The sequence below is a fragment of the Chiloscyllium punctatum genome, chromosome 40 (assembly GCF_047496795.1).
Source record: "Chiloscyllium punctatum isolate Juve2018m chromosome 40, sChiPun1.3, whole genome shotgun sequence".
Taxonomy (NCBI): domain Eukaryota; kingdom Metazoa; phylum Chordata; class Chondrichthyes; order Orectolobiformes; family Hemiscylliidae; genus Chiloscyllium; species Chiloscyllium punctatum.
In genome coordinates, this window is record NC_092778.1 from 43,616,547 (window position 1) to 43,640,343 (window position 23,797).

Consider the following 23,797-nt stretch of genomic DNA (forward strand, 5'->3'; position numbering starts at 1 on the left):
GTAGAGTAGGCTAAACAGCACCTAAAGAGGGCACAGTATAGAATGAGTTGAAAATGTGTTGCTGGAAAAACGCAGTAGGTCAGGCAGCATCCAAGGAGCAGGAGAATCGATGTTTCGGGCATGAGCCCTTCTTCAGGAATGAGGAAAGTGTGCCAAGCAGGCTAAGATAAAAGGTAGGGAGGAAGGACTTGGGGGAGGGGCGTTGGAAATGCGATAGGTGGAAGGAGGTTAAGGTGAGGGTGATAGGCCGGAGTGGGGGTGGGGGCGGAGAGGTCAGGAAGAAGATTGCAGGTTAGGAAGGTGGTGCTGAGTTCGAGGGTTGGGACTGAGACAAGGTTGGGGGAGGGAAAATGAGGAAACTGGAGAAGTCTGACGATGGAGGAGTCCAAGGACCTGCATGTCCTTGGTGGAGTGGGAAGGGGAGTTGAAGTGTTGAGCCACGGGGTGGTTGGGTTGGTTGGTCCGGGTGTCCCAGAGATGTTCTCTGAAACGTTCCGCAAGTAGGCGGCCTGTCTCCCCAATGTATAGGAGGCCACATCGGGTGCAGCGGATGCAGTAAATGATATGTGTGGAGGTGCAGGTGAATTTGTGGTGGATATGGAAGGATCCCTTGGGGCCTTGGAGGGAAGTAAGGGGGAGGTGTGGGCGCAAGTTTCGCATTTCTTGCGGTTGCAGGGGAAGGTGCCGGGAATGGAGGTTGGGTCGGTGGGGGGGTGTGGACCTGACGAGGGAGTCATGGAGGGAGTGGTCTTTTTGGAACGCTGATAGGGGAGGGGAGGGAAATATATCCCTAGTGGTGGGGTCCGTTTGGAGGTGGTGGAAATGGCGATGGATGATACCATGTACATGGTGGGGTGGTAGGTGAGGACCAGTGGGGTTCTGTCCTGGTGGCGATTGCAGGGGTGGGAAGTGGAGGAGATGCGGTGGAGAGCATCGTCGACCACGTCTGGGGGGAAATTGCTGTCTTTGAAGAAAGAGGCCATCAGGATTATTCAGTATTGGAACTGGTCCTCCTGGGAGCAGATGCGGCGGAGACGAAGGAATTGGGAATATGGGATGGCGTTTTTACAGGGGGCAGGGTGGGAGGAGGTGTAGTCTAGGTAGCTGTGGGAGTCGGTCGCTTTATAGTAAATGTCCGTGTTGATTCGGTCGCCCGAGATAGAAATGGAGAGGTTTGGAAAGGGGAGGGAGGAGTCTGAGATGGTGCAGGTAAATTTGAGGTCGGGGTGGAAGGTGTTAGTAAAGTGGATGAACTGTTCAACTTCCTCTTGGGAGCACGAGGCAGCGCCGATACAGTCGTCGATGTAGCGGAGGAAAAGTTGGTGGATGGTGCCAGTGTAGCTGCGGAAGATGGACTGTTCCACACATCCTACGAAGAGGCAGGCATAGCTGGGGCCCATGCGGGTGCCCATGGCTACTCCTTTGGTTTGGAGGAAGAATGAATGAAACAGGTGGCAAATAAAAACTCTGAGACTTGTATAGTTTCTGGAGGGGATGATGTGTTCGTACTGTTTCCAGTGATCAGAGATCCATTCAAAGCTTGGTTTAATGGTCCCTATCAAATTGAGAAAAAGTTGAGTCAGGTGAACTATCTAGTAAAGATGCCAGATAGAAAAAGGTATCAGGTATGTCATTTGAACGTGTTGATACTATTATCTGAGAGAGAAAGAACTGGAGCAACAGGTGTAAGTTACTGTCCCACAAAGTGAGGAATCAAATCCAGATGGTGTGGATTTTGATGTGCCTCAAAATAGATTTTAAAAATGAAGAAGTCCTTGAGTGAGATAGGTTAGTAAGCTATCTGTAAGGTAAAAACAATGACTGCAGATGCTGAAAACCAAATACTGGATTAGTGGTGCTGGAAGAGCACAGCAGTTCAGGCAGCATCCAACGAGCAGCGAAATCAACGTTTCGGGCAAAAGCCCTTCATCAGGAATAAAGGCAGTGAGCCTGAAGCATGGAGAGATAAGCTGGAGGAGGGTGGGGTGGGGAGAGAGTAGTATAGAGTACAATGGGTGAGTGGGGGAGGAGATGAAGGTGATAGGTCAGGGAGGAGAGGGTGGAGTGGATAGGTGGAAAAGAAGATAGGCAGGTCGGACAAGTCCGGACAAGTTAAGGAGATAGTGCTGAGCTGGAAGTTTGAAACTAGGATGAGGTGGGGGAAGGGGAAATGAGGTAACTGTTGAAGTCCACATTGATGCCCTGGGGTTGAAGTGTTCCGAGGCGGAAGATGAGGCGTTTTTCCTCCAGGCGTCTGGTGGTGAGGGAGCGGCGGTGAAGGAGGCCCAGGACCTCCATGTCCTCGGCAGAGTGGGAGGGGGAGTTGAAATGTTGGGCCACGGGGCGGTTTGGTTGATTGGTGCGGGTGTCTCGGAGATGTTCCCTAAAGCGCTCTGCTAGGAGGCGCCCAGTCTCCCCAATGTAGAGGAGACCACATCGGGAGCAACGGATACAATAAATGATATTAGTGGATGTGCAGGTAAAACTTTGATGGATGTGGAAGGCTCCTTTAGGGCCTTGGATAGAGGTGAGGGAGGAGGTGTGGGCACAGGTTTTACAGTTCCTGCGGTGGCAGGGGAAAGTGCCAGAATGGGAGGGTGGGTCGTGGGGGGGGGGGTGTGGACCTGACCAGGTAGTCACGGAGGGAACGGTCTTTGCGGAAAGTGGAAAGGGGTGGGGAGGGAAATATATCCCTGGTGGTGGGGTCTTTTTGGAGGTGGCGGAAATGTCGGTGGATGATTTGGTTGATGCGAAGGTTTGTAGGGTGGAAGGTGAGCACCAGGGGCGTTCTGTCCTTGTTACGGTTGGAGGGGTGGGGTCTGAGGGCGGAGGTGCGGGATGTGGACGAGATGCGTTGGAGGGCATCTTTAACCACGTGGGAAGGGAAATTGCGGTCTCTAAAGAAGGAGGCCATCTGGTGTGTTCTATGGTGGAACTGGTCCTTCTGGGAGCAGATACGGCGGTGGTGGAGAAATTGAGAATACGGGATGGCATTTTTGCAAGAGATAGGGTGGGAAGAGGTGTAATCCAGGTAGCTATGGGAGCCGGTGGGTTTGTAAAAAATGTCAGTGTCAAGTCGGTTGTCACTAATGGAGATGGAGAGGTCCAGGAAGGGGAGCGAGGTGTCAGAGATGTTCAGGTAAATTTAAGGTCAGGGTGGAATGTTTGGTGAAGTTGATGAATTGCTCAACCTCCTCGCGGGAGCACGAGGTGGCGCCAATGCAGTCATCAATGTAGCGGAGGAAGAGGTGGGGAGTGGTGCCGGTGTAATTACGGAAGATCAACTGTTCTACATAACCAACAAAGAGACAGGCATAGCTGGGGCCCATACGTGTGCCCATTGCTACGCCTTTGGTCTGGAGGAAGTGGGAGGATTCAAAGGAGAAATTGTTAAGGGTGAGGACCAGTTCGGCCAAACGAATGAGAGTGTCAGTGGAAGGGTACTGTTGGGGACGTCTGGAGAGGAAGAAAACGGAGGGCTTGGAGGCCCTGGTCATGGCGCATGGAGGTGTAGAGGGATTGGACATCAATGGTGAAGATAAGGCGTTGGGGGCCGGGGAAACGGAAGTCTTGGAGGAGCTGGAGGGCGTGGGTGGTGTCTCGAACATATGTGGGGAGTTCCTGGACTAGGGGGGATAGGACAGTGTCAAGGTAGGTAGAGATGAGTTCAGTGGGGCAGGAGCATGCTGAGACAATGGGTCGGCCAGGGTGGTCAGGCTTGTGGATCTTGGGAAGGAGGTAGTCCGGGAACCCCGCACTGCCCGGTTATATGAGGTTGGAAGCTGTGGGTGGGAGATCTCCTGAGGTGATGAGGTTTTGTATGGTCTGGGAGATGATGGTTTGGTGATGGGGGGTGGGGTCATGGTCGAGGGAGCAGTAGGAAGAGGTGTCCTCGAGTTGGCGTTTGGCTTCAGTGGTGTAGAGGTCAGTGCGCCAGACTAGTAAGCTATCTGTGTCAGGAGGATAGAATGCAGTATAAGGACATATGTAAGAATCAGATGGGGAGGACAAATGCTCTTGTACATGAAGTTGATGTAGGGGATACTGTTCTGTTAACACAACACCCCTACCAGCTTAATCCTTTCAAAGCCAAACAGGTCCAGATGGAAATGGAGGCCATGCTCGAACCAAACCAGAGCGAGTGGAGTTCGCCGATCATTTTAGTTCCCAAACTGGATGGGACTCAATGATTCTGTGTGGATTATTGGAAGGTCAATGCTATTACAAAATCAGACTCCTGTCCAATTCCGAGTTTGAAGAACTGTAGCGGGAAAGTAAGACAAGCCAATTACATCACCAATTTGGACTTAATGTATGGGTACTGGCGGTACCTTTATCTGAGACGGCGAAAGCAATTTCTGTGTTTGTATGCCCAAATGGGCTATATCAATTTAAAGTGATGCCCTTTGGAATGAAGAACGCATCCACCACATTCCAAAGACTCGTGAACAGTGTTGTGGCTGGGTTAACAAACTGTGCAGTGTATTTGAACGATGTAGTGATCTTTAGTAAGTCCTAGAAAGATCACATGGTACAGTTGGCAGAGCTCTTTGAACGTCTACGAGAAACAAAACTGGTAATAAGCTTATGATGATTAATTTTTTTCTTACAGGAGGAGGTATTCTAAGGTACTGTACCTTTTAAGGGAGTTAAAAGCTAGCAAGGAAAGTCCGGCACAAGGTAACAATGTAACATTTGGTCAAACAGTTAGATTAGCTGGGTTGCCTGGAGACAAAAAAAACATTCAAATTTAGCCAAATTTAGTTTAAATCATGCCCCAAAATACCAAACTCCAATCAAGTTTGAATTTGATGTTTTGACAATTTGCGACCAATGAAGCGATCTGATGCTTTGGGGTATAAGACTGGGGAAAATTGAACAGTTAGATGAGAACTGCCAAAAGACCAACAGATGTAGGCTGCTAGTCAGAACTCTTAGAAGTACCTGTGTAGAGAAGGGGTTTGCCCAGAGAGAAAACATCAACACCAAACTGGAGAGCAAATCTACAGAGGAAGATACAAAGAGAAGATTCGCCAGCTGGCTGGTTTTTAAATTTGAATTTTTCAGTAAATCTTAATTGGGGGTTTTATCGGTCTAGTATTGTAGTGGGGAGGGTAAAAGATAGAGAAAGGAGTTGTAAATAGTTGTTCATTAATTATTCTCTTTTAGACTTAAAAGTTGTTAATTTTTACTTTAAATAGTGACTTTTGGGATAACTCTTGGCCTCTTGAATTTTCGCAGATTACAGAGTGGGGTGAATCTTTTCTGTGTGTTGTAACAGTATCAAATACACAACCTTAAACACTCACTCTTTCCACCACTGCGCAGTGGCCACAGTGACTTCAGTATGTGAAAGTCTCCCATTAGAAGAATCGTGGTGTAAAACCAGGAACTTCAAAATGAGCTAAAAGCTGTTGAGGAACAGAACTGTAAATACCAAACAAATTAGAACCAATCAAAACAGCTTGAGGAACAAAATCACTTGGTGGCTAACCTATAGCAAAACATGGCTATGGTGCATCAGGATAACGAAATGCTGAGACAACAACTCTGTCCCTGAAAGGAAAATTTGAACACAAACAGGAATAACAGATGATATGTCAATCGACAACACCCTTCATCTAAAGTCAGCATTATGAGATCTGGATGTATCAGCAAACTAATTGTGTTATAGAGATTCATGCTGATTTTCTGTTGTAAATAGTTGAACTTGCTTTATGGAAGGAGAGGCATGTTGTATGTTTGTACCTTATATTAAAGAAAAAGAAAATTCACTTTTAAGGACTTATGCTATGTGTCTACTTCACCTGCAAGTTAGTCTGCTTTGTGTCTTCAAGCTCTGAGCACTATTGAAATCAGTTGACTTGTAACTTATAATAGGTTATTTAAGATAGATGTACCTATTGAATAAATCAATCCCTGATGAGGTTTTGATTTTTAAACCGTTATAATTAATGTGACAGTTTGGTACGATATGGAGAGAGAGACTATAATGGTAGAATGACATGGGTCGAAGGAATAATTGTAAAACAGGTATAGAGACCCCTGATCATGAGCTGAAAATGTGTTGTTGGAAAAACGCAGCAGGTCAGGCAGCATCCAAAGAACAGGAGAATCGACGTTTCGGGCATAAGCCCTTCTTCAGCAATGAGGAGGGTGTGCCAAGCAGGCTAAGATAAAAGGTAGGGAGGAGAGACTTGGGGGAGGGGCGTTGGGAATGCGATAGGTGGAAGGAGGTTAAGGTGAGGGTGATAGGCGGGAGATGGGGTGGGGGCGGAGAGGTCAGGAAGAAGATTGCAGGTTAGGAAGGCGGTGCTGAGTTCGAGGGATTTGACTGAGACAAGGTGCGGGGAGGGGAAATGAGGAAACTGGAGAAATCTGAGTTCATCCCTTGTGATTGGAGGGTTCCCAGGCGGAAGATGAGGCGCTCTTCCTCCAACCGTCGTGTTGCCATGGTCTGGCGATAGAGGAGTCCAAGGACCTGCATGTCCTTGGTGGAGTCGGAGGGGGAGTTGAAGTGTTGGGCTACGGGGTGGTTGGGTTGGTTGGAGAAAGTGCTTGGAGAAATTCAGCAATTTTTGGTGGGGAGGTGGCGAGTCTCCATTACCTCGTTATAGTGTCACCCCCGTTGGGTTTTATTATCTTCTTCAAGGACCACAATTTCCCCCCAGACGTAGTCGACGATGCCCTCCACTGCATCTCTTCCACTTCCCGCTCCTCTGCCCTTGAGCCCCGCCCCACCAACCGCCACCAGGACAGAACCCCACTGGTCCTCACCTACCATCCCACCAACCTCCATGTCCAGCATATCATCCGCTGTCATTTCCGCCACCTCCAAACGGACCCCACCACCAGGGACATATTTCCCTCCCCTCCCCTCCCCTATCAGCGTTCCGAAAAGACCACTCCCTCCGTGACTCCCTCGTCAGGTCCACAACCCCCACTCCCAGCACCTTCCCCTGCAATCGCAAGAAATGCAAAACTTGCGCCCACACCTCCCCCCTTACTTCCCTCCAAGGCCCCAAGGGACACTTCCATATCCACCATAAATTCACCTGCACCTCCACACACACCATCTATTGCATCCGCTGCACCCGATGTGGCCTCCTCTGTATTGGGGAGACAGGCCGCCTACTTGCGGAACGTTTCTGGGACACCCGGACCAACCAACCCAACCACCCCGTAGCCCAACAGTTCAACTCCCCCTCCCACTCCACCAAGGACATGCAGGTCCTTGGACTCCTCCATCACCAGACCATGGCAACAGGACGGTTGGAGGAAGAGCGCCTCATCTTCCGCCTGGGAACCCTCCAACCACAAGGGATGAACTCAGATTTCTCCAGTTTCCTCATTTCCCCTCCCCCCACCTTGTCTCAGTCAAATCCCTCGAACTCAGCACCGCCTTCCTAACCTACAATCTTCTTCCTGACCTCTCCGCCCCCACCCCACTCCGGCCTATCACCCTCACCTTGACCTCCCTCCACCTATCGCATTCCCAACGCCCCTCCCCCAAGTCCCTCCTCCCTACCTTTTATCTTAGCCTGCTGGACACACTTTCCTCATTCCTGAAGAAGGGCTTATGCCTGAAACGCGATTCTCCTGTTTCTTTGATGCTGCCTGACCTGCTGCGCTTTTCCAGCAACACATTCTCAGCTCTGATCTCCAGCATCTGCAGTCCTCACTTTCTCCCCTGGTCATGAGGTCAGGTTGAGAAATATTGCTGTTTTTGGAAAGCATGGTTAGAACAGGAAGTTTTCAGGCTGTAAATCTTATTTTAATGCCTCTGCAGGATTGGATCAATGACATTAAGTCAAGCTCTGCTGCCTCCTATGGAAATCATATCAAATCAAGCTGTGCCTTCATCGCTTTCAATGCACAGAGCCCAGGTGAGATCAAGAAATAGACTACAGTGACTTCAGTGTGTGAAGTCGTCCTAATACAAACATGTGAACATTAGGAGTAGGAGAGGACCTTTTTGAGTCTGCTCTGCCATCTAATAAAATCATGGCTGATCTGATTGTTTCTGTCACCTCCACACTGCTGCATAGGATTTGATAACCTTTCATTTCCTTACCAAGAATCTATCTACCTCTCTTTAAAAATATTCAAAAGGTCTGTTTTTTTTTGAGATAATGCTACAAAACAACATGATTAGATTAGATTACCTACAGTATGGAAACAGGCCCTTCGGCCCAACAAGTCCACACCGACCCTCCAAAGAGAACCCACCCAGACACATTCCCCTAATCTATAATTACCCCTGACTAATGCACCTATTACTATGGGCAATTTAGCATGGCCAATTCACCTGACCTGTTTGTGGGAGGAAATCGGAGCACCTGGAGGAAACACACGCAGACACTGGGAGAATGTGCAATCTCCACACAGACAGTCGCCCGAGGTGGGAATCAAACCTGGGTGCCTGGCGCTGAGAGACAGCAGTGCTAACCACTATGCCACCCCAAAGTCTGAGAGAACCTCAGGGGGACCTGTACACCACTTCCCCACATGTAAATTTTCATCTATATCTAAACTGTTGTCATATCCTGTTGTCCTGAAATTAGCACATGAAAGGGGATGACCTAACACTACAATTAATTTGCAGGACTACTTGTCTACCTGTTCCTAGCTACCTGTCCTTTCACGTGTCATATACTCTTCAGCATTTAAGTCTCAATCTATTTCATAGCATCTATAACTGCAGTCAGATTAAACATATTTTTGTTTACACTATCAGTTCATATGTTTTGTTTTGGATGCATCATACATGTAGATACAGAATCTTTAGGTTTATTCTTTTATGATTTCTGTAGCCTGTAATCTTACCTGTTGATTTGCTCTTAAATATCTATTCTCCAACCCTTTTTGACACAGTCTGCTTATCATTTCCCATATAATGACCTTCTAGAACTCTTGGCTTGACTCTACTTTTCTTGTGTTTCCACATCTTCTCAGTTTGAGGGCCTTGTCTCCACAATTGAACTTAACTAGGTAAGTAAAGAGGGTTTTATGTAGCTTGGTAGAACCGTGGATCCAGCACTGTTTAGGTGTAGACTATCCCAATCGTAAAGCCTCTACTTTCCCACGTACTAGTAGCAGTGCCCTACAAATTGGAAATCGCATCTTCCTTACCAGCCTTTGAGCCATGCTTTAATTTCTGTACTGCTATTTGTCCAAAGCCAATTTATATATAGCTGAGGTAGTAATCCAGTGATTATTAACTTTTGGAGTTCTGCTTCATTTGGTGCCTAGCTCCTCATACTAATTCCACAGAAATCTCTTTTTACTTGACTACCTATGTTGGCGGTACCATGTTTATTGGACCATGTTTACTGGATCCTTCCCTTCCCTGTCTAAGTTGTCTTCTGTCCCAAACCATGGTACTGGGTTCAGCCTTCTGGACAGTTAGTCTTTGCTGCAGAGAACAGTGCCAACCTCCTTTACCATATTGTCTCCTGATACCACTGTTCCTTTTTGCTCTCTCCACATGAATGGCTTCCCATACAATGGTGCATGGTCAGTTAGTTCATCTACATTATAGCCCTCAGTCGCTTCAAATCAGCTGAAAAACATCCCTCAAATTTCATCATACAATTGTAAATCTGAGGCTATGTGCTCCAGCCCTCTGGGTCCCTTTGCTTGTCTTATTGGCAGTCACACCCTCCTTTCCCTGCCCAGTGACCAAATCGGAGGACACTATCCTCTGGGAAATGACTGAATAAAATGTTCTGGTAGCTTTTCTTTCTCACTGCTACACTATTGATAGTTCAATCCTCGCTCGAACTCCTGAGCTGAAGCTGTTGAGGCTGCAAGCAATATTGCATGCCTGTTTGCCTGAGATTATCCTTGTATCCAGGAGTTCCTATGTTCAATAACTGCAACACATCATCTGCCCAAATGGCCAAAGTGACCCAGCCACTCTGAGCAAGATATCCTGTGAGCCTTATCTTAGATGGAGTTAGCTGATCTCCACAGGGCTTGAATTTGGCTGCAGCATAGTATCACATGCTTCCTGCTCACAATCTGTCATCTTAAAATTAGAATCATGCCATGAAATCGAGAAGTACTTTTTCACAGGGTAGTGGAAATCACAAACTCATTCTCCCAGGCATTGTGGTTGTAAGGATGATTGAATCGATTTTCATTCATTGAGGGTATTGAGAATCGAGGTGAGATCAATCTTGGTGATTGATGAAACACATTAAAGGGACTGAATGGCCTACCCTTGTTCCTGTACGAGCCTCTTTGATGGAATACTGTGTATTGAGAGGAAAGAGAGGAGATTGCTAGGGCCTTGACCAAGATCTCTATTAGCCACTGGAGAGGTGCTGGAGGACTGGTGAATAGCTAATGTTGTTCCTCTATTCAAGAAAGGAAAAGGGGATAATCCAGGAACGTATAGACTGGTGAATGTCACATCGGTGGTTGGGAAGCTATTGGAGAGAATTCTTAGGGATAGGATTTACATGCATTTGGTAAAGCATGATCTAATTAGGGACAATCAGCATGGCTTTGTGCAGGGCAGGACATGTCTTACTAACTTGATTGAATTTTTTGAGGAGGTGATTAAGGTGATCGATGAGGTTAGAGCAGTGGGTGTTGTCTACGTTGATTTTCGTAAGGCTTTTGAGAAGGTCCCTCATGGTAGGCTCATTGAGAAGTTTAAGATGCTTGGGATCTGCAGTGACTTAGCTTAATGGATTCAGAATTGGCTTGCTCACAGAAGACAGAGGGTAGTGGTGGAAGGGTGATTTTCAGGCAGGATGTCCGTGACTAGTGATGTTTCTCAGGGATATGTACTGGGACCTCTGCTGTTTGTGGCATATATAAATGACTTGGATGAAAATGTAGGTGGGTGAGTTAGTAAGCGTGCAGATGATGCAAAGTTCAGTGGAGTTGTGGATAAAGTAAAAGATTGTCAAAGGATACAGCAGGATATAGATCAGTTCCAGACATGGGTGGAGAAATGGCAGATGGAGTTTAAACTGTGTAAGTGTGAGGTACTGCACATTGGGAGAGCAAATATTAAGGAAAAGTGTACAGTAAATGGCAGGACCCTGAACAGCATTATGTACAGAGGGATCTTGGGGTTCAAGTTCATAGCTCCCTGAAAGTGGCCACACAAGTAGATAGGATGGTAAAGCAGGTGTATGACATGCTTGCCTTTATTGGTTGAGGAATTGAGTAGAAGAGTCAGGATGTCGTGTTGCAGCTTTATAAGCCTTTAGTTAGGCCACACTTAGAGTATTGCATTTAATTCTGGTCTCCACATTCCAGAAAAGAGGCTTTTGAGAAGGCGCAGAAGAGGTTTGCTAAAATGCTGGCTGGACTAGAGGGTTTGAGCTGTAAAGAGAGGCTAGAAAAACTTGGGTTGTTTTCTCTGGAGCAGTGGAGGCTAAGGGGAGACTTGATCGAAGTCTATAGAATTAAGGGATGCATGGATAGAGTTGATGGCCAGAATCTTCTTTTTTTCCCCAGCATTACAATGTCTAGAACAAGGGGCATGCTTTTAAGTTGAGAGGGGAAAAGTTCAAAGTGGATGTGAGCGGCAAATTTTCTTTTACACCATCTGGAATGCACTGCCAGTGGTGGCGGTGGAGGCAGATATGATAGGGGCATTTAAGAACCTTTTAAATAAACAGAAGATGATGTAAGGTGTGGCGGAATATGGACCAAGGGCAAGCAGAAGGGATTAGTTTAATTTGGTGTCATCTTTGGCACAAAATCATGGGCCAAAGGGCCTGTTCATGTGCTGTATTGTTCTATATACCAAAATTTCAATATTTGCATGTGAAGGATGGCATTGAGGGGAGTGCACCTAACTACAATGAGTAATCAGAGACTTTCACCTCTACTACTAAATGTGCCAAAGGTCAACAAACAACAGAAATGGCCAAAGAACAAAGAAAATTTACAGCCCAGTAACAGGCCCTTTGACCCTCCAAGCCTGAGCCAGTCCAAATCCACTATCTAAACCTGTCACCCAATTCCTAAACATCTGTATCCCTCTGCTCCCCACCTACTCCGTCTGTCTAGATGCATCTTAAATGAATCTACCGTGCCTGTCTCTACTACCACTGCTGGCAATGCGTTCCAGGCACCTACCACCCTCTGTGTAAAGTACTTGCCGCGTGGATCCCCCTTAAACTTTTCACTTCTCACCTTGAAAGTGTGTCCTCTCATTATTGAATCCTTCACCCTGGGAATAAGCTTATCTCTATCCTGCATGACAATCTGCTAAGGCCCTTACTATGGGATCCTGTACTGTTAGCACTTCTGGTCATTAAAGTGCAGTTTCGTGCTCAGTGGGAACTGTCTCTCTGCTGCCATTACGTGTGGTTGTCACTCCTATAGTGGTGGACTATTCTATTTCAAATCACTTTCACACATTAGCCTGATACTGTGCTGTGTGTTTTTTGCTGAAGCTGGTTCTGTTCAGGGAGCTTGTATTTTCCAGCATAAACTCAGCTGCACATAATCTATCTCGATAATCTATACCCTTCATGATTTTGTATACCTCAATCAGGTCCCCCCTCAATCTCCTTTTTTCTAATGAAAATAATCCTAATCTACTCAACCTCTCTTCATAACTAGCACCTTCCATACCAGGAAACATCCTCGTAAACCTTCTCTGCACCCTCTCTAAAGCGTCCACGTCGTTTTGGTAATGTAGCGACCAGAATTGTACACAGTATTCTAAATGTGGCCGAACCAAAGTCTTATACAATGGGCTGCCAGCTCTTATACTCAATACCCCGTCCGCTGAAGGCAAGCATACCATATGCCCTCTTGACCACTCTACCCACCTGTGCAGCCACCTTCAGGGGACAATGGACTTGAATTCCCAGATCTCTCTGCTCATCAACTTTTCCCAAGGCTCTTCCATTTACTGTGTAATTCGCTTTCGAATTAGACTTCCCAAAATACATCATCTCACATTTGACTGGATTGGACTCCATCGCCACTTCTTCACCCAACTTTCCAGTCTATCTATATTCTCCTATATTCTTTGACAGTCTCCTATGCTTTCTGCTACTCCACCAATCTTCGTGTCATCTGCAAACTTACTGATCAGACCAACAATGCCCTCTTTCAGATCATTTATGTATATCGCAGACAATAGCAGCCCCGGCACTGGTCACCTTTCTCAATTTTACGAAACACTCTGTCTCCTGTTGCTCAACCAGTTCTTTATCCACCTAGCTAGAACACCGTGCATAGCATGTGCATTTTCTCCATTAGTTTACCATGGGGAACTTTATCAAACGTCTTATTAAAATCCATGTGTATGAATCTACAGCTCTTCCTTTATCTATCAACTTGGTCACTTCCTCAAAGAACTCTATTAAGTTAGTAAGGCATGATCTCCCCTCTCAAAACTATGTTGCCTATCACTGATATGCCCATTCTTTTCTAAATATAAATAGATTTTATCCCTCAGTACCTTCTCCAGCAATATTCCCACCACTGACGTCAGGCTCACTGGTCTGTAGTTACCCGGAATATCCCTACTACCCTTCTTGTACACAGGGACAACATGAGCAACCCTCCAGTCTTCTGGCACCTCACCTGTGTTTAAGGCAATGATTCATTCTCTGTTCAAAACAGTGGGTAAGATTAGAATGGACTTGAGCACCAGAGAGGGGAATAATACAAATAGGAAGTTTGATTCATGAGTTATAATAATGAGTTGTTGTTGAGCTCTCAACACCTCAATAAAGTTTTTAACTTTATGATAATGTCCTGAGAGTCAGTATTATGCATTGCCTTTCTGAACAGGTTATATTCTAAAGTCATTGTGTTGTTTCATTCAGGAGGAGGGACTTTAGGAATTCTGCCACTGGAAACTGGAAATGGAGATAAACGGCAGGTGTTAGAGCTTCATTGTCATGCAGGTAAGTGCAGAGAATCTGCTAAGGCCCTTACTATGGGATCCTGTACTGTTAGCACTTCTGGTCATTAAAGTGCAGTTTCGTGCTCAGTGGGAACTGCCTCTCTGCTGCCATTACGTGTGGTTGTCACTCCTATAGTGGTGGACTATTCTATTTCTAATCACTTTCACACATTAGCCTGATACTGTGCTGTGTGTTTTTTGCTGAAGCTGGTTCTGTTCAGGGAGCTTGTATTTTCCAGCATAAACTCAGCTGCACAGAATCTATCTCGATGATGAAGAACTATAATCAGCACCTCCTTCTGAAGGTTTGTAAATGTTTTTAATCAACACGTTCATATGTTATGACATATCTCGAGTAGGTGCAGCTTGAACCCAGATCTTGTGATTCTGAGCTAGGGGCATTTGCACTATGCCATAGGAGCCCTATAATTTTTAATTGAACCATTTAGGCATATTACGACACAATGCATCCTGGGTGGGTGGGCCTTGAACCTGGGTTTTAGAGTCCAGAGGTAGGAACATTAACACTTTGCCACATAATCCCTCGTGGTTGGTAGAACTTGCATTGGGCAACTCCAAATGATTTTAATCCTATGGACTTAACTACTTGACCATTACTGCCTGAAGAACTTTGTAGATATTTTTAATCAACCTATTTGGCCATGCAATGACCTACCTACAGGGCAGGTGGAATTTGAACCCAGACATTCTGTCTGCAAGGTAGAGGCACTACCATTGTACCACAAGGCTATGGGGTTCTATTTTTTTGTAACCTACATTGAATTGTATTAACATCACCCTGATAATTGCAGGGTAAACAATAATGTAGCTGTTAACCATTCCATGCTGACCGACCTCTGTCAGTTAACTATAACAGACCAACAGTCAGCCGAAGAAAATTGGTGATTGAGAGATGTGAAGTGTAGGCTTTGACTTTGGTAAGATGTGATACATACCTTTAAACTGGAAGGTTGTACTTAATCTTAACTAAAAAAAAGAGAGTTGAATCTAGGGAATTATAGCTTAGTTAATCTAATATCCGATGGGAAATTTAGACTTTATAATTAAAGATAAAGTTATTAAAGAAAATCCTCAGATTAGAGAGCCGGTATAGGATTGTAATGGAATGTCATATTTCATGAATCTTATGAATGCTTTGAAATAGTGATTACTGCAGTGGACAGGCATTGTATATGGAATGTTATTCATATGAACTTTTTAAGAAAATGTTTGATAAAGTTCCTGATACGAAACATGGCTAAAATTAATGCATAGCATTGAATATAAACTATTGAACTGATTAGGAAATTGCTTGACTGGAGCTGGGAGAATAGGGTTAATGAATAGGTACTGTAACTAATGATATACTGCAAGGATTTGTGTTCAGGCCTCAACATTTTAGTGTGAGAGTCAACAACTTAAGATGGTATAGGAACCCACATTTATGCCCATATTTTCCAATGAGGCAAAGAATTATGGCATTGTAAGAAATGTAGATGGAAACATAATGTTATAGATGGGCAAAACAGGAGTAAATTAATTTCAATGTGAAATGAAATTGCCCACTTTGGACTTAAAAAAAAGACAGAAGATGGTACTTTTTAAAATGGTGAAAAACTACACAGCAGAGATCCAAAGAAATTTGGGACTATTTGTTTTTCAGAAAACAATTTAAAATGTTGATCGCAGTTGTCACTGCACAGAGGCGATCTTTCAACCCATCATGTCTGCATGACTCTCCATACGAGTATCTCACTTTAGTGCCATTCTCCCGTCTTCTCTCTGTAACCCTAAGCATTGTTCATTTTCAAGCAACCGTCTAATTTCCCATCCTGTCTAATGGAATATTGACCTTCTTATATCAAGAAGTCAAAGATGCAAGCCATAGAATCGTGCTTCAGCTACACAAAGCCCTGGTTATAACCCAATTGGAGAACACTTGGCAGTTCTGGACACCACGCTTTCAGAAAAATATATTAGCCTCAGAATGAATGCTGCACACATTAACTAAAAATATACCTGGACTCCAATGGTGAAATTATAAGAGAGATTGCACAAACTAGAGCTAAACCTTAGAATCTGGAAAGCCAAGGAGTGATTTGATTAAAGTTTTCAAGATATTAAGAGGAAAGGATATGGATAGAAAGTAAAAACTCTGTTGGCTGGTTGGAGTATGTACTCCATCTCGGTCTAGGGAACATTGACCTTGCTTTAATGTTTATACTTTCAGAAGTGATGTGAGGAAATCCTTCTGCACGGTAAAGGTGGTTGAAATCTGGAACGTTATTCTGCAAATAGCAGTTACTGCTGAGTCAATTATTAATTACTTTTTAAAAAAAATTATTCATAGGATGTGGTTGTCACTGGCTAGATCAATATTTATTGCCCAGGGGGCAAGTTAAAAGTAAACCACGTTGCTGTAAATCTGGAGTCACATGTAGGCCAGAGCAGTTAAGGATGACACTTTCCTTCCCTAACGGCCATCAGTGAATCAGATGGATTATCACAATAAGTGCCATTGGTTTCAAGATCATCATTAGACTCTTAATTCCAGATTCTTATGGTAGATATGCACACTCTGGACTGCTCCCTTTAATATTTTAAATTTAAGATTGATAGATTTCTGTATTGGATTGTAGATCAGCTACGATTTCATTAAGTGACAAAACAGTTTCAAAGGTCTAAATGGCCTCCTATTCTGAAATTCCTGGATACACATGTTGGCACTGACATCACACAACAGCAGGAGTAGACCATACGACCCTTTAAGTCTGTAAAGGCATTCAGAAAATCACACCTGATCTTTGACCTCAGCTTCACTTTCCTGATCTGTCACTTTCCTGACCTATTGATATCTTTTGCGGAATTGGCTGTGCTGGAACTTCCACATGATCCTTACACACAAAATCAGTCTGTACTTCAGGAGTAACAGTTTTCCTGTCAGATGATGTGGCCCTTAACCTTAGCAATGGTGACCATTATGCAGTGAAAACCCCTCTGGTTCACTAATATTCCTTAAGTAAGGAAATCTCCAGTCCTTGTTTGGCCTGGCCTACATATGATCATACTGTGTCGAAATGAAACAGTAAACCACTCTACTGTATTAAAGCAAGTTATTCCTAATGAAGGGCTTTTGCCCGAAACGTCGATTTCGCTGCTTGTTGGATGCTGCCTGAACTGCTGTGCTCTTCCAGCACCACTAATCCTGTATTAAAGCAAGTGCCTAGCCAGTGAAGCCTATAAATGCCGAGAGAATAAAAAGAACTATTGTGTTGCTCAATATAAATTCTCATGGTACTATGGTGGGATTTGAATCCATGTCTCTGGATCATCACTCCATTCCAGACCCCCGAATTGCCAATCCAGTAGCGTAACCAGAATGTTAGTGTACCTTACATGGTCTTGAGCTGTGCAATGTCAGTATGAACTGTTGCCTTTTCTCTTTACAGATCTGGTGACTGATTTTGATTTCTCCCCATTTGATGATGAATTATTGGCAACGTGTTCAGCTGATGTGACGGTAAGCTACCATTCTTCGCAGGGCATCCTGCGCAGGAGATGGGGAAGTTCCATCATGAGGACATGGGCTGCTCCATGTGGACTGATTCCTATTTGGAGTGGTGTAGTGGGGGAAAGCTGGGGCTGTACTTTACCTTTGCATCTGCTGTGTCTTGGGATCTAAAAATATTCAATGTATTTGATTAACAAAATAGAACAAAATCTTTGTGTTTAATATCAAATGTTTCTAATGGTCAGGTAAAGCTGTGGCGACTACCTGACACTTTTCAGCAGGTATCATCTGGACAGAACATCACTCTGGGACCAGAAGCTGTGAGGGTGGAATGTATATTGTTTCATCCTTCTGCAGATGGAGTTTTAGCAAGTGGAGCTGGAAATACAGCCAAAATATGGGATGTGTCACAGAAGAAAGCAATGGCAGGTGAGATTTGAGGACAATCTGATGGTGTATGAGGTTTCTTTTTATTTTAAATAAATAATGATCAATGCAAAATCAATGTAAGTATAAATTAACAAGCAAAATGTGATCAGTATAAATCATAGTTACATGTTAAATAGCAGCTGTAACATGCATCTCGTATTTACTGTGCAATATGAACATTGCTAAGTTGAGTCATAGTTTTTCGTTGCTTTGTGTTTGTAGAGCTTCAACTTCTTTATGTCAAGGACTTTCTCATCTTCATTTGAGTGCAGCTCAATTAACTCATGTTCTATCAACGTAGTTTTCCAAATAATGTTACTTCTGCAGAAGATCTTCATCTCTACTCATGGTGTGGATCCACAAGAATCGCCTTTTATCTGAATCATTAGTAGCAGTCTTATACACTACATAATAGTTCTGTTCAAATGGTTCTTTTAAGCAATAGCAGCAGTAACCTTGTCCCTCTCAGATCCAGCCTTTTGTGTTTATATTTTCTCCAATTGCATCCTATTCTCTTCTCCAGCATATAGTCACTCATCCTGCTGCCTTCCCAATTCGTGTGAGTGAGGGTTTTAATGTCCCTGCGCAGAAGCAGTTTACAAGAATGATTTCAGGAATGAGGATAGATTGAAGAAGTTGGGACTATTCTCCTTGGAGAGAAGAAGCCTAAGAGGAGATCTCCTCAAAATCATGAGCGGGCTGGATAGAGTAGAAAGGGAGATCCAGGTCATAAAAAGAACAAGAGGGTATAGATTTAAAATGATCTGCAAAGTAAGTAAGGGTGATCTGAGAGAACTTTTCCACTCAGCAAGTAGTCAAGAGTATGGAATGCACTGGCTAGAAGTTTGGTGAAGGCAGGTCCAATTGAGGCATTCAAGAGGGCATTAAATCTTTATTTGGATAAAAATAATGTGCAAGGGTTTGGGGAAATAGTAGGAGATTGGCATTAGGTAATGATGCTTATTTAATGAGCTGATGCAGTCATAATAGGATGAATGGTCTCTTTGCCTTAACTCTTCTGGGATTCCTCCTCTGCCTGGAATTTGTGCTTCTTGAGTTTTTTGTCTGCTCCTTTGTCTGCTGGAGTTGACCCCTGTTACAGGATCAGCTTTCTTTGAGTCCATGGCTGCCACTCTCCTGTTGATGTTGGTTGCCAAATCCTGTCAGACCATAATCATAGCCAGTTAAGTAGTTTGAAATGTAGTTGCTGTTGTAATGTAATTGCTTGCTCAAAATATTGACGTCAGCAGAAGTGACCATGAAGTGAAACCCAGCAGCGTTAAAACCTTTTTTTGTGAAAATTGTCATCCTTACCCTGTTTGGAGTTTTCTTTGGTTACAGTTGATCACCAACTTGATCCTTAACTGTCCTCTGAAATCCTAGAAAGGCACTCTGGACTAAATCAGTGAATAGTGCGTTTAAGAAGGGATCCCAGCACTGGCCTCTTAATGTAACTACCAGTGACCAATAAATAAACCTTGTCAACATTATCCAGATCACAGAATTTTTTTAAAATCACCAGTTATTATACAGTTTATTGAGAGATAAATGTTGTTCTGGAGAGTTGGGGAAAATTTCTGTATATCTTGTGAAATAGTGTCATGAGATCTTTTATGTCCACCTGTGAGGGTAGATGGTTATTTTGTGTGTCCAAATGTTGGCACCTATTACAGTGCAGCACAGTAATGTCTGTCTGGATTATGGGCTGATATCCCTGACAATGAGGGCCTTGAACTCTCAAGGGGTTAGCCAAGGCTGGCACCTTGTAGAGCTGTTTGGAGCTGCTCCGCATGTATAGTCAACTGAATTGTTTAAAGATTACCATGACAGTGTAAATTTCTTCCACTTCCTGTCTCCATCTCTCCTGCAGTGTTTTCTCCTTCGCTTGGGAGCTTTGCCCAACTCTGCCTGGTAAATCGGTTCTCTCTTCCCTCATGCCTTGAGGTCTAAAGCATAGTAAATCTGTGCCTTACTCTATACTCTCTTCTTCTAGCTCTTGAAGATCACGGGGATCAAATTCAAAGCTTAACTTGGAAGAAAGATGGTTGCCTCCTTGGTTCATCAAGTAAGGTAATTGTCACTAATCAGAGAGAGTCAGGGTGAGTTCATTCAGTAATGTCCAGTGGATCTAGATAAATGTCACTGTCTTCTGTTTAATTGCTAAATATTTCCAAAGTTGTTTTGAGCACTCAAATTTGCAGCCAAAAGTCAATTGCTGAAGTCAAAATAGAGGACCTTTTAATTGGTTCCTTTACCAGTTTAGACAGTAGTTAATGGCTTCAGTATTTGGCAACAAAACCATGTTCAGGTGCATTGAAGGTATAGATGAGGAGCAAACCCATGATGGTATTCCATGAAATCATCAATTACAGTTAAATAAATAAAGCTTACTTTAATCTATGGATTAGAGTCATTTATTCTGAGTGCCTATATTTTTCTCCTAAGATCATGGATATTCTATAGTTTTTGTAGGCATGCAACTATGCCCAGTCTTCCTAATTACTACATGTACCTGAATGCTAATTTGTGATTCATGTCAGAAGACATCTGGAACTTTCTGTATTTCAGCATTCTGTGGTTTCTCTATTCAAGTATTTGGCTTTTCCATTCTGATCAGTGGATAGCTTGACATTTTCTCATTATGCTCCAGCCAAATTTTGCCCACTCACTTAACCTATCTGCAACCTCTTTGAGTCATCCTCATAACTCACTTTCCAACCTGTTTTTGTATCCGTGGCAGATTTAGCTGCAGTATACTCTCTGTTCATTCAGATCAATAACATAGATGATAAATAGTTTAAGTCCCAACATTAGGAGGTGATGGCCTAGTGGTGTATTGTTCGACTATTAATCCAGCGACCAGGCTTTGAGTCCTGCCATGGCAGATAGTAGAATTTGAATTTAAAAAAATCTGGAATTAGGAGTTTAATTGTGACCATAAAACTATCATCAATTGTCAAGAAGACACCTATCTGGTTCACTAATGCTCTTTAGGGAAGGAAACTACCACCTTTATCTGGTCTAGCCTACACATGCCTTCACCGTAGCAAAGTAGTTGCCTCTTAACTCCCCTCTGGACAATTAGAGATGAGTAATAAATGCTGGCCTGCCCAGTGATGCCCACATCCCATGAATGAAGTTTTAAAAACTGTGATCCCTGTGGCACCTCACTGTTTACAGTCACTAGCTCAAATGAGTCATTTTATCCAAAAATGTTGTTAGTTATCGAGTCTTCTACCCATTCGATAGTATTACCCCCAAGACAATGAGCTCTTGTCTTGTGATGAACCTTCTATGTGGTATCGTATTCAATGTATTTGGAAATTCAAATACACTCTTCGATGGGCACCTTTATCCACTCTGTCTATTAAATCCTCAGTAATGCTTAATGAATTTGTCATGATTTTCTTTTCATAAAATGTCAAGTTTGTTTAATTATATTTTGATTTTCTAAATGGCCTGTTAAGTACAACATCCTTAATAATGGATTTCAGTGTTTTCTCAATAACAAGCAGGCTAACTGGGCCATAATTTCCTGCTCTCTGTCTACCTCTTTTCTGGATTAGTGCTGTTACGTTTGAAATTTTCCAATCTGCTGGGACTTTTTCAGAATCCGGGCAATTGGAAGATTGCAACCAGTGCATCAGTTATCCTGCTTTTTTTTTGTTTGATACTCTAAGGATGTGGCCAACAGCTTAGTCCCATTAGCAGCTCTAGTATCTTTTTTCCCCAGTGTTCCTTACTACGCTTTGCCCAGTTTCCAGTAGGAAACTGGAAGATATGTTCAAGATCTTTTGCAGTAGGGAAAAGAAGTCAGGCATTTTGTGTCACTTCTTCCTAAATGACTTGTGTCTTCTCAGCAGTTTCCTTTGTGCATTTACACCTGTAAAACGTGAAGGAATTTGTTTTTGTTTACTCTTGATGTTACTCATTTAAAAGAATTGTCATTTTACTGTAAACTGCAGTTCAAATTTGATTTTGGTCAGAGTCAAATCTAACCACTAGATGGCGTACATTCCACATCTCTGGGTACAATGGGCCTTCTGGCCTATGCTGTCTGCCTCCCCAGCTTGCGCTCTCAAGCTTCCCTACCTCAGTGTTTGTCAACATCTCCCCCCCAACCTACACTTTGCTTGTGAGCGTGTGTACGTGGCGCAAACCCCCCCCACCCACCCACACACACACACCCCAAATATTTGTAGTTTCATTAATGTTGGCTGTCATCTGAGTAGTGTGTGAAAATCTGAGTACAATACCCTGGTTAGATGCTGAGCATCATGCAATTCCTTTAACATTCCCTACGTGTGGCTATAAATGTTTTTTTTTTCTAAACACTGTGCTCTAAATGTGGACAACTCCACCTTCCTTTCTTGTACTAATTTTTTTTATTGTTATTAGGATAAGAAGCTACGAATTTTTGACCCGAGAGCCACCACCTCAGCTGTGCAGGTAATCTTTATTCCTTTCTCCCTGACTGGGTGTTGGTCCTAAGTGTGCAAGTGGGATGTTAATGACTGGAATTAAAACTGGGGACATTTTAGAACATTGTAATACCAGCACCCTTCAATAGCATGTAATGGATATTAATCTTTTGGAGCCATGCAGTGAGAACTTTATCCATTTAATAGAAATTAGCCAGGTAGTGCAGAATAAAGAGGAAACTCTTGGGCAAGTAGTGTTACTCACTGGCTGTACACAGCTATTATTGTGGCAGCAGTCTGTATAGTACTTCAAGGTTTGCCTTCAATTACCCTCTACACATTCTCCAAAGAGCTCTTTACTTTCTTATCACCAACTCCAGCTTCCTCAGTGGTCAACTTTCCAGTCAAGTGAGCTTTCTGTGGCCTAATCTTGCACACCTTTACTCCCTCTCACTATATTTATTATCCCTTTAGACTTGCTGTCTTGCAGTATGGTTTCCTTCAGAATTTCCATCCAACCCGAGGGCAAGACATTGACTTTCCAAGCCTTATTGTGGATGCTGCATTGACATTATGGGTCATAAGTAGCAACCTCCCATTGAGCCCGTATTTTGGCCTTTTTGTGATCCAATCAGTTCTGTCTTTAACACAGTCACACCTTGGCACCTCTCCCCACATCTCTGACATTCACCTTCTTACCGTTCACTTTCTTCCAACCTGTTTTATCTTTGTTAAATCCTTTTTTCCTGTTGCCCTATTCTAAATCTTTCATTGATCAACTTCTACCCTCCCTTCCCAGCTTCTGCACTGAGTAATTTCCTACCCTCTGATTTTAAACTAAATCTCAGTTTTTCTTGTCCTTCCCTGCATCAAATTCATCCTTTCAGACTCTCTGAATCTCTCCCTACACATACACTCTCCCACAGATATTTATGACCAACCTAATGGGCAAATTACTCTCTTGCTGTCCAATCACTGCCCAGGCAAATCTCCAATCATGACCCTGGAACAAAGTCCTCTTTCTATGTTAGGTGGCGATACCATTTGTGCTGAAGGCAGTAAATGCAGAGCAAATCTCTGAGCTCATCCCTGCGCATGTAAGGCAGTATGGGCTATGAGCAGCAGCAGAATTGTCTTTGACCAGAATCTGTATGTCCATATCCCTCATTTTGCTATGCGATCAACTCCAGTTTGGTAAGCGGTGCAGGAGAGTGTGACAGAAACAGCACCATATCTAAAAATGTGTTGTCAAAAACTCATGCATGCAAAACAATGAGAGCAGCGTGTGATAGTCAGAGACGAACTATCCCACAACCAATGAACCAAAGTTGTGAATTTATATTTTTAATTGGTTAATGGATTAAAAGGTCATGGGGAGAAGGCAAGAAAGTGGGAATAAGGAGCATATCAGCCATGATGGAAAGGTGGAGCAAACTTGATGGGCTGAATTGCCTAATTTTGTTCCTAATCCTTACACACTTATGTACAATGGATTTAATTACATCTCTGCAGTCCTGCCACATATTGTCATGAATGGTATGA

General features: G+C 43.6%; 1 protein-coding gene across 2 annotated transcripts in view; it reads left to right on the top strand.

Annotated features, from left to right (window-relative positions):
• Nucleotides 1–23,797, top strand: part of coro7 (coronin 7) — a 168,978-nt gene that overhangs the window by 18,051 nt on the left and 127,130 nt on the right. For both annotated transcript variants that reach the window (XM_072559696.1, XM_072559697.1), the window contains exons 2-7: nt 7,790–7,886; nt 13,815–13,895; nt 17,344–17,414; nt 17,651–17,834; nt 19,828–19,904; nt 22,233–22,283. In XM_072559696.1, coding sequence (XP_072415797.1) covers nt 7,790–7,886; nt 13,815–13,895; nt 17,344–17,414; nt 17,651–17,834; nt 19,828–19,904; nt 22,233–22,283 — 561 coding nt within the window. The remainder of the gene's footprint in view (nt 1–7,789; nt 7,887–13,814; nt 13,896–17,343; nt 17,415–17,650; nt 17,835–19,827; nt 19,905–22,232; nt 22,284–23,797) is intronic.